This window comes from Mercenaria mercenaria, chromosome 12 (assembly GCF_021730395.1).
Source record: "Mercenaria mercenaria strain notata chromosome 12, MADL_Memer_1, whole genome shotgun sequence".
NCBI classification, from domain to species: domain Eukaryota; kingdom Metazoa; phylum Mollusca; class Bivalvia; order Venerida; family Veneridae; genus Mercenaria; species Mercenaria mercenaria.
The window spans coordinates 7,372,935-7,388,210 of record NC_069372.1 but is presented as its reverse complement, the minus strand read 5'-3'; the positions used below and the strand labels follow the sequence as shown (position 1 = coordinate 7,388,210).

General features: G+C 35.4%; 1 protein-coding gene and 1 non-coding gene across 2 annotated transcripts; both read right to left on the bottom strand.

Moving 5' to 3' along the window:
- Positions 1–5,422: 5,422 nt before the first annotated feature.
- LOC128547197 (synaptosomal-associated protein 29-like) lies at positions 5,423–14,451 on the bottom strand. Its single transcript, XM_053519087.1, has 3 exons — positions 14,174–14,451; positions 10,500–10,887; positions 5,423–9,417 (listed from the first exon to the last, which is right to left on the bottom strand). Exons 1-3 carry the CDS (start codon positions 14,393–14,395, stop codon positions 9,254–9,256), a joined length of 774 nt encoding a protein of 257 aa, XP_053375062.1. The 5' UTR covers positions 14,396–14,451; the 3' UTR covers positions 5,423–9,253.
- Positions 12,727–12,798, bottom strand: Trnat-agu (transfer RNA threonine (anticodon AGU)). The gene has a single exon. It is a non-coding gene; the product is annotated as a tRNA-Thr (tRNA).
- Positions 14,452–15,276: the final 825 nt, after the last annotated feature.

Genomic DNA, 15,276 nt, shown 5'->3' with positions numbered 1-15,276 from the left:
CGTGCCATCAAAAACTAGGCCAGTAGGTCTAAAAATAGAAAAACCTTGTGACCTCTCTAGAGGCCATATTTTTCATGGGATCTGTATGAAAGTTGGTCAGAATGTTCACCTTGTTGATATCTAGGTCAAGTTCGAAAGTGGGTCACGTGCCGTCAAAAACTAGGTCAGTAGGTCAAATAATAGAAAGACCTTATGACCTCTCTAAAGGCCATATTTTTCATGGGATCTGTATGAAAATTGGTCTGAATGTTCATCTTGATGATATCTAGGTCAAGTTCGAAACAGGGTCATGTGCGGTCAAAAACTAGGTCAGTAGGTCTAAAAATAGAAAAACCTTGTGACCTCTCTAGAGGCCATACTTGTGAATGGATCTCCCTAAAAATTGGTCAGAATGTTCATCTTGATGATATCTAGGTCAAGTTTGAAACTGGGTCATGTGCCGTAAAAAACTAGGTCAGTAGGTCAAATAATAGAAAAACCTTGTGACCTCTCTAGAGGCCATACTTTTCATGGGATCTGTATGAAAGTTGGTCTGAATGTTCATCTTTATGATATGTAGGTCAAATTTGAAACTGGGTCAACTGCTATCAAAAACTAGGTCAGTAGGTCTAAAATTATTAAAATCTTTTGACCTCTCTAGAGGCCATATTTTTCAATGGATCTTCATGAAAATTGATCTGAATATTCACCTTGATGATATCTAGGTCAGTTTCAAAACTGGGTCACGTGCGGTCAAAAACTAGGCCAGTAGGTATAAAAATAGAAAAACCTTGTGACCTCTCTAGAGGCCATATTTTTCATGAGATCTTCATGAAAATTAGTGAGAATGTTCACCTTGATGATATCTATATAAAGTTCAAAACAGGGTCACGTACCTTCGAAAACTAGGTCAATAGGTCAAATAATAGAAAAACCTTGTGACCTCTCTAGAGACTATATTTTTCAATGGATCTTCATGAAAATTGGTCAGAATTTTTATCTTGATAATATCTAGGTCAAGTTCAAAACTGGGTCACATGAGCTCAAAAACTAGGTCACTATGTCAAATAATAGAAAAAAGGACGTCATACTCAAAACTGGGTCATGTGGGAAGAGGTGAGCGATTCAGGACCATCATGGTCCTCTTGTTCTTATGTTATTTCTGTTTTGTAGATTGGAAGTTTTTCTGTTTCATTTTTTATTTGTTGATTCTGTTGCTGTTTTCTGTTCTGTTTTTTGTTTAATTCATAGTGCAAAGCGCACATGTGCTTTCTATACAATATTTGCAGATCAGTGGCTCATAGCTTAATACACGTAATTGTACAAGGAGGCATCTGTGGCCAAGTGGTTGAGGATGCCGATTTCAAATCACTTTATCACTTTTGTGGATTCTGAATGTAATTAATTTGGCTGTACCGGCATTTGGTTTCCAGACATCTGCGAAAAAATTCCTATCACTTTAAAGAGAACTAAAATCACTTAAGTTTGTTGAGGACTACTTTTCATGGGTTTCAAGGTTATTTGATTTGCAAAATCAATTACAAGACATAAATACAGTTTCGGCTTTCTTTTATTGTTAATGTATTCATTGAAAGAAAGGCTTGGATTATTTTTTTTTGCCAAAAACGACATAATTTGAGGCTGACAAGTCAAATAATTTTACAGTCAACTGTTTCAACAACCTTAACCGTCATGAGCTGTGCTCATGCCTTTTGTGTTTTGTAAAAGCATTGTGTTTGACTTCATATTATAAGATACATATATTTTTTACATATAAATGTTTAAATAAATATTGCTTATGGTCATTAAATTTTACTAGTTTTTCTTCATTTGTACCCATTGTTACCTTTTATACCATTTTTTGGATTTCATGATATCGGATTTTCTGTCGCATAAGGTAAATTGAATTACTCTAATATCAGTCACGTAGATTAGCTAGAATGCCTTCAGTTGAGTTAATAGTGGGACTTTGTGACCCAGTTTCAAAGGTCACCGACTTGGAAACATGAGCCTCTTACCTCTGCAGGTTTAACCCTTCAACTGGGGTACAAATTTTTTTTATAAGACATCCTGGTTGCTTGCAGAAGGTTGGTGGTCCTACCAAAGTGCTAGCTTGTGCCAGAATGCCTTTGGGAACACTTGGGGTCTTCCTCCACCAAAGCTGGACTGTTGCATTATGACTTAAAATTGATGATCCGACTTTACCCAATAAAATGAACAGACCAATTGGGTTACCTTTCACTCACACGGGAGAATACCTTGCAGCCATGGACTGGGTTACTCATCGGCCACATGCAGTACCTTGGATGCCTTCAGCTGTAATACATTATAGCAATCAAACTTGGAAACTTGAAGGCCTTTCTCAGTTTTGTTTCGCTCTGTTAGTCACACAGAGTAAAGAAATTATATAACTTGTTGTCAGCTGGGATCTATTACAAGGAGAAACTAATGTTTTAAGTTAGGTGTTACTGATACATATCAATCACATGTGGTTACTTTCAAGTCAGCAGTTGGGTTACAAATCAGTCCTGTAATAATGAGATGACTTGTGTGCCTTGAGTTACCGTACATGACATCAGCCATATCACTTCAGGTGACTATAAGGATCTTACATGCCTACCTGTGTAAGATGGGTTTTCCCTACCTGAGGAAGTGTGGAATAGAAAACCGAGTGTTAGCAAGGTTTTTAGCTCACCTGTCACAAAGTGACAAGGTGAGCTTTTGTGATTGCGCGGTGTCCGTCGTCCGTCGTCCGTCCGTGCGTCAGTGCGTCCGTGCGTGCGTCCGTAAACTTTTGCTTGTGACCACTCTAGAGGTCACATTTTTCATGGGATCTTTATGAAAGTTGGTCAGAATGTTTATCTTGATGATATCTAGGTCAAGTTCGAAACTGGGTCATGTGCCTTCAAAAACTAGGTCAGTAGGTCTAAAAATAGAAAAACCTTGTGACCTCTCTAGAGGCCATATATTACACAAGATATTCATGAAAATTGGTCAGATTGTTCACCTTGATGATATCTAGGTCAAGTTCGAAACTGGGTCACGTGCCTTCAAAAACTAGGTCAGTAGGTCTAAAAATAGAAAAACCTTGTGACCTCTCTAGAGGCCATATATTTCATAAGATCTTCATGAAAATTGGTCAGAACGTTCACCTTGATGATATCTAGGTCAAGTTCGAAACTGGGTCACGTGCCATCAAAAACTAGGTCAGTAGGTCAAATAATAGAAAAACCTTGTGACCTCTCTAAAGGCCATATTTTTCATGGGATCTGTATGAAAGTTGGTCTGAATGTTCGTCTTGATGATATCTAGGTCAAGTTCGAAACTGGGTCACGTGCGGTCAAAAACTAGGTCAGTAGGTTTTAAAAATAGAAAAACCTTGTGACCTCTCTAGAGGCCATATATTTCATGAGATCTTCATGAAAATTGGTCAGAATGTTCACCTTGATGATATCTAGGTCAAGTTTGAAAGTGGGTCACGTGCCATCAAAAACTAGGTCAGTAGGTCAAATAATAGAAAAACCTTGTGACCTCTCTAGAGGCCATATTTTTTATGGGATCTGTATGAAAATTGGTCTGAATGTTCATCTTGATGAAATCTAGGTCAAGTTCGAAACTGGGTCACGTGCCTTCAAAAACTAGGTCAGTAGGTCAAATAATAGAAAAACCTTGCTAACTCTCTAAAGGCCATATTTTTCATGGGATCTGTATGAAAATTGGTCTGAATGTTCATCTTGATGATATCTAGGTCAAGTTCGAAACAGGGTCATGTGCGGGTCAAAAACTAGGTCAGTAGGTCTAAAAATAGAAAAACCTTGTGACCTCTCTAGAGGCCATACTTGTGAATGGATCTCCATAAAAATTGGTCAGAATGTTCACCTTGATGATATCTAGGTCAAATTTGAAACTGGGTCACGTGCCTTAAAAAAACTAGGTCAGTAGGTCAAATAATAAAAAAAACCTTGTGACCTCTCTAGAGGCCATACTTTTCATGGGATCTGTATGAAAGTTGGTCTAAATGTTCATCTTGATGATATCTAGGTCATGTTTGAAACTGGGTCAACTGCGGTCAAAAACTAGGTCAGTAGGTCTAAAATTATTAAAATCTTTTGACTTCTCTAGAGGCCATATTTTTCAATGGATCTTCATGAAAATTGATCTGAATTTTCACCTTGATGATATCTAGGTCAGTTTCGAAACTGGTCACGTGCGGTCAAAATCTAGGCCAGTAGGTATAAAAATTGAAAAACCTTGTGACCTCTCTAGAGGCCATATTTTTCATGAGATCTTCATGAAAATTAGTGAGAATGTTCACCTTGATGATATCTAGGTAAAGTTCAAAACAGGGTCACATACCTTCGAAAACTAGGTCAATAGGTCAAATAATAGAAAAACCTTGTGACCTCTCTAGAGACCATATTTTTCAATGGATCTTCATGAAAATTGGTCAGAATTTTTATCTTGATAATATCTAGGTCAAGTTCAAAACTGGGTCATATGAGCTCAAAAACTAGGTCACTATGTCAAATAATAGAAAAAACGACGTCATACTCAAAACTGGGTCATGTTGGAAGAGGTGAGCGATTCAGGACCATCATGGTCCTCTTGTTATCTAAATTGTTCAGAGGGTTGGGAAGAAAGCTGTCTTACACAGGCAGACATGTTAGATAATTTTCCTTGCCTATCGCGTTCAAAACAGATCGTGGTGATAAATATGTTTGGCCATTTCCTGGCTCTTGCCTATCACGTTCAAAATAGACAGTGGTGATAAATATATTTGGGCATTTCCTGGCTCGTCTATCACGTTCAAAATAGACCGTGGTGATATATGTATTCGGATATTTCCTGGCTCTTGTCTATCACGTTCAAAATAGACCGTGGTGATAAATGTATTCGGATATTTCCTGGCGCTTGCCTGTCACGTTCAAAATAGACCTTGATGATAAATGTATTTGGACATTTCCTGGCTATTGCCTATCACTTTCAAATAGCTAGACCTTGGTGATAAATGTATTTGGACATTTCCTGGCTATTGCCTATCATGTTCAAAATAGACTGTGGTGAAAATGTATTTGGATATTTCCTGGCATTAGTTTTATAGTTTTTGATGTCATAATAGTGCCAGTACTATGTGACGTCACCAAAGTGCATGCTAATTTAGACAATGTTTTTTCCCTAGGGAAAGACTGGACTGGCACGTGCTTGGACAAATGTATACTTTCCCTGCTGGGTAGGCAAGAATAGAATGTCTTCAGTACAATTAAGCATTATCAATACTGATGTATCATCGTATAAAATGTTTTGCATACCTTCAGTTGCTTTAGAAACATTTATGACAAAGAGGAGAATTGTTTGTTTTCAGTGTGATATCACTGATAGGGGAGACAATTCAATATTTTCACAAAGGCAGAGCTTTCATACAGTTTTTGAGTGACCTTAAACATTTTAGAGATTCGTATTATTTTATTTCATAATAACTGACAACAAAGGACAACAGTCATGACGTAAATAAATCACAAAAAATATCACATACCCACATTTATAACTCGTAAAAGTTAAAAGTAATGAAAGCAGGAAAACAAAGAATGCACCTACAAATATCTTACACTTAACATACTGTTTACTTGAAACCATTTTCCGATTGAAAACTTGCATTCTATAGCCATCAGACTGGGAAATAATTTCAAAAAGAATAATCAGTCTCGGTTCACATAACTGTTTGATCCCCTAAATCTACAGCAGGAGTCTTTGAGAATTGCAGATTTATAATGCAAGATTCGTTTATCCATCATTTTCAATTTCTCTAAGGGTGGAAGTAAGATCTTTCTTGAATTTCTGAAAATGTCAGTTATAAGACCAAAAATGTGTTTTTGTATGTTTAAAAATTTTGGCCCTTGAACAATTTTCAAAAATTAATTTATATGAAATTTTATGCTTCTTGTTTGCTAAACATTTCATAACAATCCATAAACAAATAGGGTCAAGACTGAAATTTTCTGGTCTCCAAAATGGGTGAAATTGAAGTGCTGGTCTAGTAATTCAGGTGTGAAAGCCGCTCCACCCATAGGTCAGGATCCTTAAAACATGACACCAATTATACTGGTTTTCCAGGAAGCAGACGGCACGTTATTAAACTATGCTTAGAAAGCTGTCATCACAATGAAGCTAAAATAAATGAGTATAAACTTAATTTAAGTCTACTTTGCAATGAACATAATTATCCATCCATTCAAATAAGTTTCCCTTAAATCTTCTCAGGTAACACTTTCATTAAAAATGTTTTCAATGCAGATTTTACTAGAAATATTTATACCCATATTATCCAACTTTATCAACTTTTGTTACAAAACTATTAATGATTATATGATGTTTTCTTTGACCCCATAATTTTTTGACTCGGCATTACACAGTAATGTACAGTACATGTTAAAGTCCCACTCATTATACAAAATATAACCAACTTCTGGAAAAAGGTCAGCTTCAACATTCTGCAAAACTTTGAATTTTCTGAAAAGCTAGGAAGTCAGGACAAAAAGCTTTCATTTCATAGCACAAAAATATGTGTTTAAAAATTTAACTTTCATTCAAACTTCTTTTGGCAAATGAAGCAGTACAATACTGGGGCATAGCTGAGAAATTTTAAGTCGTAGACATAATTTGGGAGGTGCAGACTTGTAAAAATTGACAGCTCATAGTATACATTTTCTAAAACTGACCTTTTAAATAACAGCAAAATTTACTGACTTGCAGATGATCACTACACATGTTAAAAAGAATGAGGATTTGATGCCACTATAAATGGTTCAAATTTATAATGTAATCAAGTTCCTACATTGATACCAAGTAATCCCTTTCTAGTAATAAGGTCCCAGCCATTATGAAGATAATACAGCCATTATTTACTCTATGACTTTACTGCATTTTGACATTCATAGGGAGCTATTTGAATACAATGTGCATGTATTTAATCTTCCATATAACAGAGTCCTGATAACCAAATGGTATAGATGCTAGTATTATCAACAACAACTCTTATTACATACTCAATTATAAACACAAAATGTTTTTTTTTTAAAATTACAATGGAACCCGAAACGTCAATATTTTTCCATATTTCCAATTGCGTGTGTGACATCCTTTGTGACGTCAGTTTTATGCATGTTGTCACAAATAAAAGTTCCTTAAAGATGACATTTTCAATTTTACAAAGGCTAAAAGAACAATTTTATATAATTTATATAACAATTGTATGTGTATTATTTGAATGTAACAGTAAAATGATTATAAGATTAAAATCAAAATATGCACGTGTTCTTTCCTGGAATAATATTGTGCCACTAAAAACAAGCAATATTTCTGCTGCAGAAATCCTGCATATTTCTAAACACGTATTTAATAACTTACAAATACTGATTGCTGACTACATGCATACGACTTTCAATTACAATTTAAACAATAGATATCTGAAGTATTTTCCTGTAAAGATCAATTAAGTTTTAAGCAACCTTGCTGATCAGATCTTCAGGAAGTATTAAATGTACAGGATATATGATATCCTCAACATATATAAATTAAATTCTGTCAATCATAATTGAGCCGTGCCATTAGAAAATCAACATAGTGGGTTTACGACCAGCATGGATCCAGACCAGCCTGCGCATCCGCGCAGTCTGGTCAGGCTCCATGCTGTTCGCTTTTAAAGCCTATTGGAATTAAAGAAACTGTTGGCGAACAGCATGGATCCTGACCAGACTGCGCAGATGCGCAGGCTGGTCTGGATCCATGCTGGTCGCACACCCACTATGTTGGTTTTCTCATGGCACGGCTCATATATATCAAAACTTGTGTACTACTCAGCAAATGCAAATAACCTAAAAACTCTGGCCCCACGTTCACAAAACGTTTTTCCCTCTTAGCTTAGTTTGAGTTTGAAATTTATATCAATTTTACTAAAACTTCAAGATTAAATTCCTACTGAATAGCCACTTAAAAAGAAGTTATTAACTTAAAATTCAGTTTTTAACATGCTATTTAGATATAAATGACAAATAAAGTTATCAAACTCAGCTGAGACTGAAATTGTTTTGTGAACACGGGGCCTGAAATATGTTTTTATTAGCATTAGTCCCGAATATTTAAATATTGAAGCAAGTTAATTCTAACATGCTGACAGAAATATTATAAACTACATAGTGATGACCTTGATGTCACACGGCAACATTTCATGTTAAAATATTTTCACTAGGCTGCACATAAAACCCTTTCATAATTGCAGAATATAAAATGCTCGATTTCTTTCGTTGTTTGACTGACAATAAAACATTAGAATTCTAAATGCACTTACAACTCATTTCCAAAATAATATGATACTCAACGACTTGGTCAAGAACTAAACATACGGTACCCTGTACGATAAAGTTTTTATACGTAACTGATTAGTTATAAACATCTGTAGCACAGCCCAAATTAACTCCAGTGGCATAATACCGCCAATAAAAATTCATTCCCTAAGGTCTTTTTTGTATTTATCACTATTATTGTTCACAATTATTTTTTTGTGTCAAACACACTATAATTATTTTATTAGGTCTATTTTTTAAGTCTTACCATTCTCATAAGTAGACAAATAATAATTTACTACTTCTATCATTGTTCCGAGTTATTTTTCTTCAATTTAAATCTAAAGCTGTAACATTAGGGACTACACACATCCAAAACAGAGCATACATTGTTCATACTCCAATACAGAATAGCAAGTCACATTTCATCATATATTAATCTCTTTGTTTAACATCCTTGAATCTTGATTACATAGAAAATATTCATTTCTGTAAAATATCCTATAAACTGCATCAATTTGAAATAACATATATCTGGTCACAGATATAAGTGGCAATTTTTACAGTAACCAAGTTCAAACTTTAACAAGATGAAACACTCAGCATCTGATTGTTGATATAGTTGATATGTACATCTGTATTCACTTTGTTACAAATCTGCAGCTACTAATTCTTTGAGATCCCCTACTAAGCATTTTTCAATGACTACACATCACCCCATTTTAACATTTTTTTAAAAAAAAAATCCCAACATCTTTAATTCCTCTTGATATTTTTATCAATGTATATGTGATATTTCAAACTTGATTCATCATAAATTATACACCTGGCTATCAATGTCACATTCATCAAGCATGGGAACAAATTTCTCGTCCTTTATAGTAGGTATGGCTTTTTTAAGAACAATTAATCTGAGATCAAAGTTAATTCTTCCATCATTTGAGAATCCCCCTCATCTGCCTGTTTTGATCTTTCAGTTTTATGTCTGCTCTATCAGTAGCAGTATTGATCCTGTCCAACTGTGTATTCTGTGATTCTATCTCATTTCCGAGGCCCTTTGCGAGGCCCTTCAAGCGTTCCATACCATCGGACATCATGTCTGAAAGAGAACAGAGTAAATCAATTATATACCTTTATTTTTTTCCTATTTCAAATTTACCTAACATCTATAGGCATAGCATATGTCTGGCCCCCTCCCACCCCAATCATTCACTAAAATATCTGATTTTAGGGAAACAAACAACACAAAGCACTTGTAAAGCTTGAATATATAATACGAGATAATGTTCTTTTAACCTTTAGCCTGCTGGTGGCAAGTGATGTTGCCTTTGCGGCAAGTACAGACCAAGATCAGCCTGCACATCCATGGTCTGCACTGTTCGCTATTCAATCAGTAAATTTTCATTGAACACCCCTTCGAATAGTAATTCAATGGTACTGTATAAATTAAATGATGGACCATTAGAAACTCAGCAGGGCAAGGGTTAAAAAGGCACCAGAACACAGGATTTGGCATTTGAAAAATCAAAACACTCCCTCTGATACTGATATCCGCCAAAACCTTTGAAAATACACACGTCAAAACTACATTAACCCTTACCCTGCTAAATTTCTATAATGAACTTGTCCATCTTCCAATTTGGACAGTACCATTAACTGTTAAAAGGGGTGCTTACCAAAAAGATACTGACTGAATAGCGAACAGTGCAGACCATGATCAGACTGCACGGATGTGCAGGCTGATCTTGGTCTGCACTGGTCGCAAAGGCAGAATCACTTGCCACCAGCAGGCTAAGGGTTAAAAGTTATGGATATTAATTCATAACTGCAAATCATAAGCATGAGGACTCAGGTACATGTTGCAAAGAGATATAATTTTATGTGGTGCTGAAATTTATAAAATGTCTCTTTTTACAGATCTTCGACTTCTAGCCAAACTTGTTTCAGAAAATACCAATATGTTTCCTTATACAAAGTAGTTAAAATGTTGATACAAAAAAAAAGTACTTTAGGTTTTACAGAAAATTATAATGCAAATTATGTATACTCTTACACTAACCTGAAATGTATTAAAACTTTTGCTTTCATGTAAATTTAAATACTGGAGCAACATTGTATGGTCAAAATAAATTACATGTACATTAAAACATTTCTCTGATTATAAATATTAAAAAATCATACCAAGATTTTCATTTAGTGCTTGCTCTTTTCTGCTGTTTGTGACTGGTTTGAAATATTGAGTTTTGCTCTGAGGATTCCTTGACCCTTTCATAAACTGATCATCCAAATCATCTTCGTAAAACCCTCTTCCGTCATCAGTACGATACCTCTGCCCCGGGTGAGGCCGTGAAGCAAACTGACTATCTATGGTGGTTTGTAGCTTACTGCTTCCTGGCTCTGGCTGACTATTTTGAGGTGCCTTATCCTTGTCACCATTCCACCAATTTTTAATACCACCAAAAATACTTTTAATGTTTGTAATATGTTTTTGAGAAGTTTTAAGGTCCTGATTGATTTTGCCAGTCTTCTGTTCAATGTTATTGAGCTGTTCTCTTTGGTGAAGTAATTCCTGAAAATACAAAAATAAACTGATAAAAAGCAGTTCCATATAAAAAAGTATATACTATATATAATATAATAGCAGAGCATCCTCTATTAACCTTTACCCTGCTATCATTCAGTTTGGACAGAAAATTTACTGATTGAACAGCGAACAATGCCTGAACGGATCAGGCTGATCTTGGTCTGCACTGGTCGCAAAGGCTTATCAAGATCTCTAAAAAAAGTCTTATTTTATGATCTGATATTCTATAGCTGTCATCCCTCTAAGCCTTACCTGTATGAAAAATGTCATAAAATACTAGTCAGACTTACTTGCTCCAATAAATTAAACATTAATATTCATGTAGAAACTTCAAATGGGTTGAATACAACTCATAATTTTAAATAAGAGACTTAAAGCTTTGAAAATACGATGTGAACAGGTGCAAGGAGATATCTACCCCGACACCAGTTTCAAGACACAGCAGGCTGCCGATGACACAAAATTGCAGAAGCAAAACACAAAATTGACATTAAAAAAATGCCAGCGAGGCAATTTCATGAGTTAATGTCAACATAAATTCATTATCAGAGATGTTATCATTACAAATACATTGTACATCTACCAGAGAACATTCCAAACGCCTTTCATTTGGGATTTCCTAACAGAATATATGCAGAATAAGTCTGGATGTGATGGGACAGCGACAGTCAAAAGTTATCATGCTGTCCCGATAACAAATATTAATCTAGCTTCAGTGCCGTAGCCAGACACAAATTTTAACCGAGGCAATCTAGGGGGATCCGGGGGGCATAACCCCTGCCCTCCCTGGAATTTTTTGTCCCCAGGAAGTATCTGCTGCGTTCTGGAGCCCTCTCAGACTGTGTTATATCACAGTAAAAACCGTCATATTAGCCCTATCTAAGGTATCGGAGGGGGTTCTGCCATTAATTTAGTGGGGTTAGCTTGGCTCTCTTCCTGGAAAATTTTGAAATACAGATACAAAATGGTGGCCTATGGTGCATTGTTTGGTGTACTTGTTTAGGTATTGAATGGGGAACCCTCTCATATTAGAGGATCAAGGGGCTCCCCCCACTGGAAAAAATGAAGTACAGATATGAAGTGGTGGCCTCTGGTTCTGATGCATTTTATGGTCTAAATTTTGAGGTAATGGGGTACCCCTCATTTTAGTGGGGTCAGGGGAGCTCTTCCCCTGGAACAGTTTAACATATCGGTATGAAATAGTGGCCTCTGGTGCGATTTTGGGTTTAAAATTGATAATGATAATATAACATTGGGTTTAACTTTGATGAGTATAGGTCATTTCTCAGCCAACTGGGGGTGGGCGGAAGGGTCTGAATCCGGGCCTGGCAAGGCTATCAGTTATTCTACCTCACCGTAGATGTATTGAGGCAAATGATATTCTGATATATTCTATTGATATTAATATACTTTTTTGAATTTTTATAACTGAATTTTCATCAGTGTGATAGGCCTGCTTTTTACATTTTTTTTGGGGCTCCTCAAATTTTATCAGAGGCAGCTGCCTCGGTTTGCCTCAGTGTGGCTACGGCGCTGAGCTTGAGAGTCATCATACGTGTTTGTTTGTTTTGGGTTTCAACACTATTTAAGTTATTTCACAGTAGTCACTTAAAATATCCAGTGTTCCTAAATTCTGTACTAATACAAGGTTACCTGTTCTCCTCAAGTAAATGCCAACTTCTCCACATGTGTCAGTGGTGGAGGACATATGATTTTAGACACAATGTATTTTATCAAATTGTTACAAAGAATGTACGCCCTGCTCGGAGATCGAACTCATGACACCGTGATCAAAACAAACTTTCACAGGGTGAGAATAATGTGCAGCCAGACCGGGACTTGAACCCGGGGCCTTGGAATACTGTTCCGATGCTCTACCGACTGAGCTACCCGGCCGTCTACCCACTTTTTCCACATTCTAATAATTAAGTTCTATCCTGTGACATATTTCCCCACTAATTTGAAATTTGTCCTCGAATTTCAGCAGGTAATTTATATGTAAGCAATTACAGGCGTCGGTGACTAACCAGTGTAATGCCGTCACGGCCCCATGTTGGGCGCCAAATGTCACAGGGTGAGAAATAAATAAATGTTGGACTTCAATTTTTACGATTTTGTCATGATTTCAAATTCATATTGTCCGACGTTTTATCGAAATTATAAATTTCCCAGTACAACATTCCGCAAAATATATTGCGGAAGGTTTTACAAGTTCATGTGGAAAGTGACTAAAAAGTGATAGCTAAATACCTACAACAGACAAAGAGACCAATTTTACACATCCATTGAACATACTGTCTTACTGACAGTACCGAAGATCTGTCCACACTTTGAAAGTGAAATTTACATACATTCACTTTGCAACACAACACGAAACATGGCAAATCTTCTTTATTATAAAGAATGATTTTAGACGAAAAATATTCTCACGGTCGGATTTTATAAAAAAAAATGCAGTCCTTTACTGGCCACTCACTGGCATTTTGTCTGTGTTGTGTGCGTATGATTATAATCGATGGGTGAAACCGGCATTTATTGGTTGTAATTTAATCAAAACTTTCAAAGTTATTCCATGAAGTTATAATTTCATATTAAAGCAGTTTAAAAGGCTAGTCCACATGCATTCGGCGGTACCAATGCATTAAATAATGGCCGCAGATTTTTTACTACATGTAGTGCCATAGGTTAAATGCATTTGTTTTCGTCTAAGCATGTACAATTGGTTCTAAATATTTATTTAGTGTTGTATTGTTCATGATATTTCATTCAATTACGTTAGAAGAGTCTGTGTAATGCGTTGGGGAAGTGATTGTTGGTGCAGTTTTAATTACTGTAAGCCAATATATCACGTGTTTGAAGGTTTTCCTACATTACACTTCAATAAAATAAGGTTGAAATGTTTGCTATGCAAATGGCTGTCATTAGATTAAACTTGACACAGGGACATGTTGAACGTCCAAATATTAAAAGGCGCCCTGTGCAAGTTTAAATTAATGTTATTGAACTAACTTTCTCCCCATTTTAATATTCAAGCAAAACAAAAGAAATATACCAAGTGATGGAATCTTTGTTTCACTTGAGTTTTAGTTTGTATACACAAACTTAATGTCAAATGAAGTCATCTGGCCTACATTTAGTGATGACAAATAAAATTATGACAACATGGCACAAGAGGAGTGTCATAAAATCAATTTAGGTAGAGCAATTTGAACAACATATCTAGACAAATGTAAATTCATAGAGAAGAAAATTGTTTTTCTTTTATCTAAACCTCAGCTGTGGCTATCCCTGTCCTTTCTGAATCATCGATACTGGCAAGAGCCCTTCTCGTACTTTCCAACTGACGTTGTTCTGAATCGTCAATTTCCATCATCATTCTTTGAATTTGTTCTTCATGTGAAAGTTCACTTTTTTTAGGGCGACTTTTTCTACTAAAGCCGTCATCGTCCTCCTCCTCAAAGGGATTAGAACTCGTATAAAACGGATTAGACATATTCAGGATTTGTGGTTTCGAAATCTGTCACTTCCTTGTTTACATGTTTTACTGGTTTTCAAGTTTGGAGAACTCATTACTTATGGACAGACCCAATGAAAAATAAATACAAGAAAGAACCACAAACGAGGTCAACTAATTTATTTTATTTGTAAATTCTTTTGACCTGACACAAATTTATAGATTGTTATAGATTTTTTGGTATTTGCAAAGTGATTAAAACATTTTCTTCCTTCCAACGCGACCCTAGAATATGGGACATTCTAACGGAATGACTTAACACCGAATTATGGGTCATATTCGGGAATATGAGATCAAATACCGAATATGAGATATATTTCTTTTTCATTTATGAATTATATTAATTTTTGTTTATATCAAACATATCAGGCGAAATTTGGGTTGATTTGAAGCATTTATAAGGTATTTAACTAGAATAATTCAACCGAACACCAAAGAAGTATAAAATACGTTATTTTTTATAGCTCTTTGCGAACACTTAGAATCTCATATTCATGTATGCGGGGTGAAGACCGAATATGAGATGTAAAGTTTTTATTTATGATTTAAATGAATTATTTTTCATACCAACAGTAATATATATTATCATAATATTTCAGGCGAAATTTGGGTTGATTCGAAGCACTAATAATGTATGTATTTGAAATAATTCATTCAAGCTGTATCAATGTCAGATTCGTGTATGCGTGGTAAAGACCGAATATGCGATGTAATTTTTTTTTCTAAGACTTAAATGTATTGTTTTCATATCAAACAGTAATAGATCTATATATTACCATAATATTTCAGGCGAAATTTGGGTTGATTTGAAGTACGAATACGGTATTTAATTGAAATAAATCTCTCCAGCAGTAAGAATC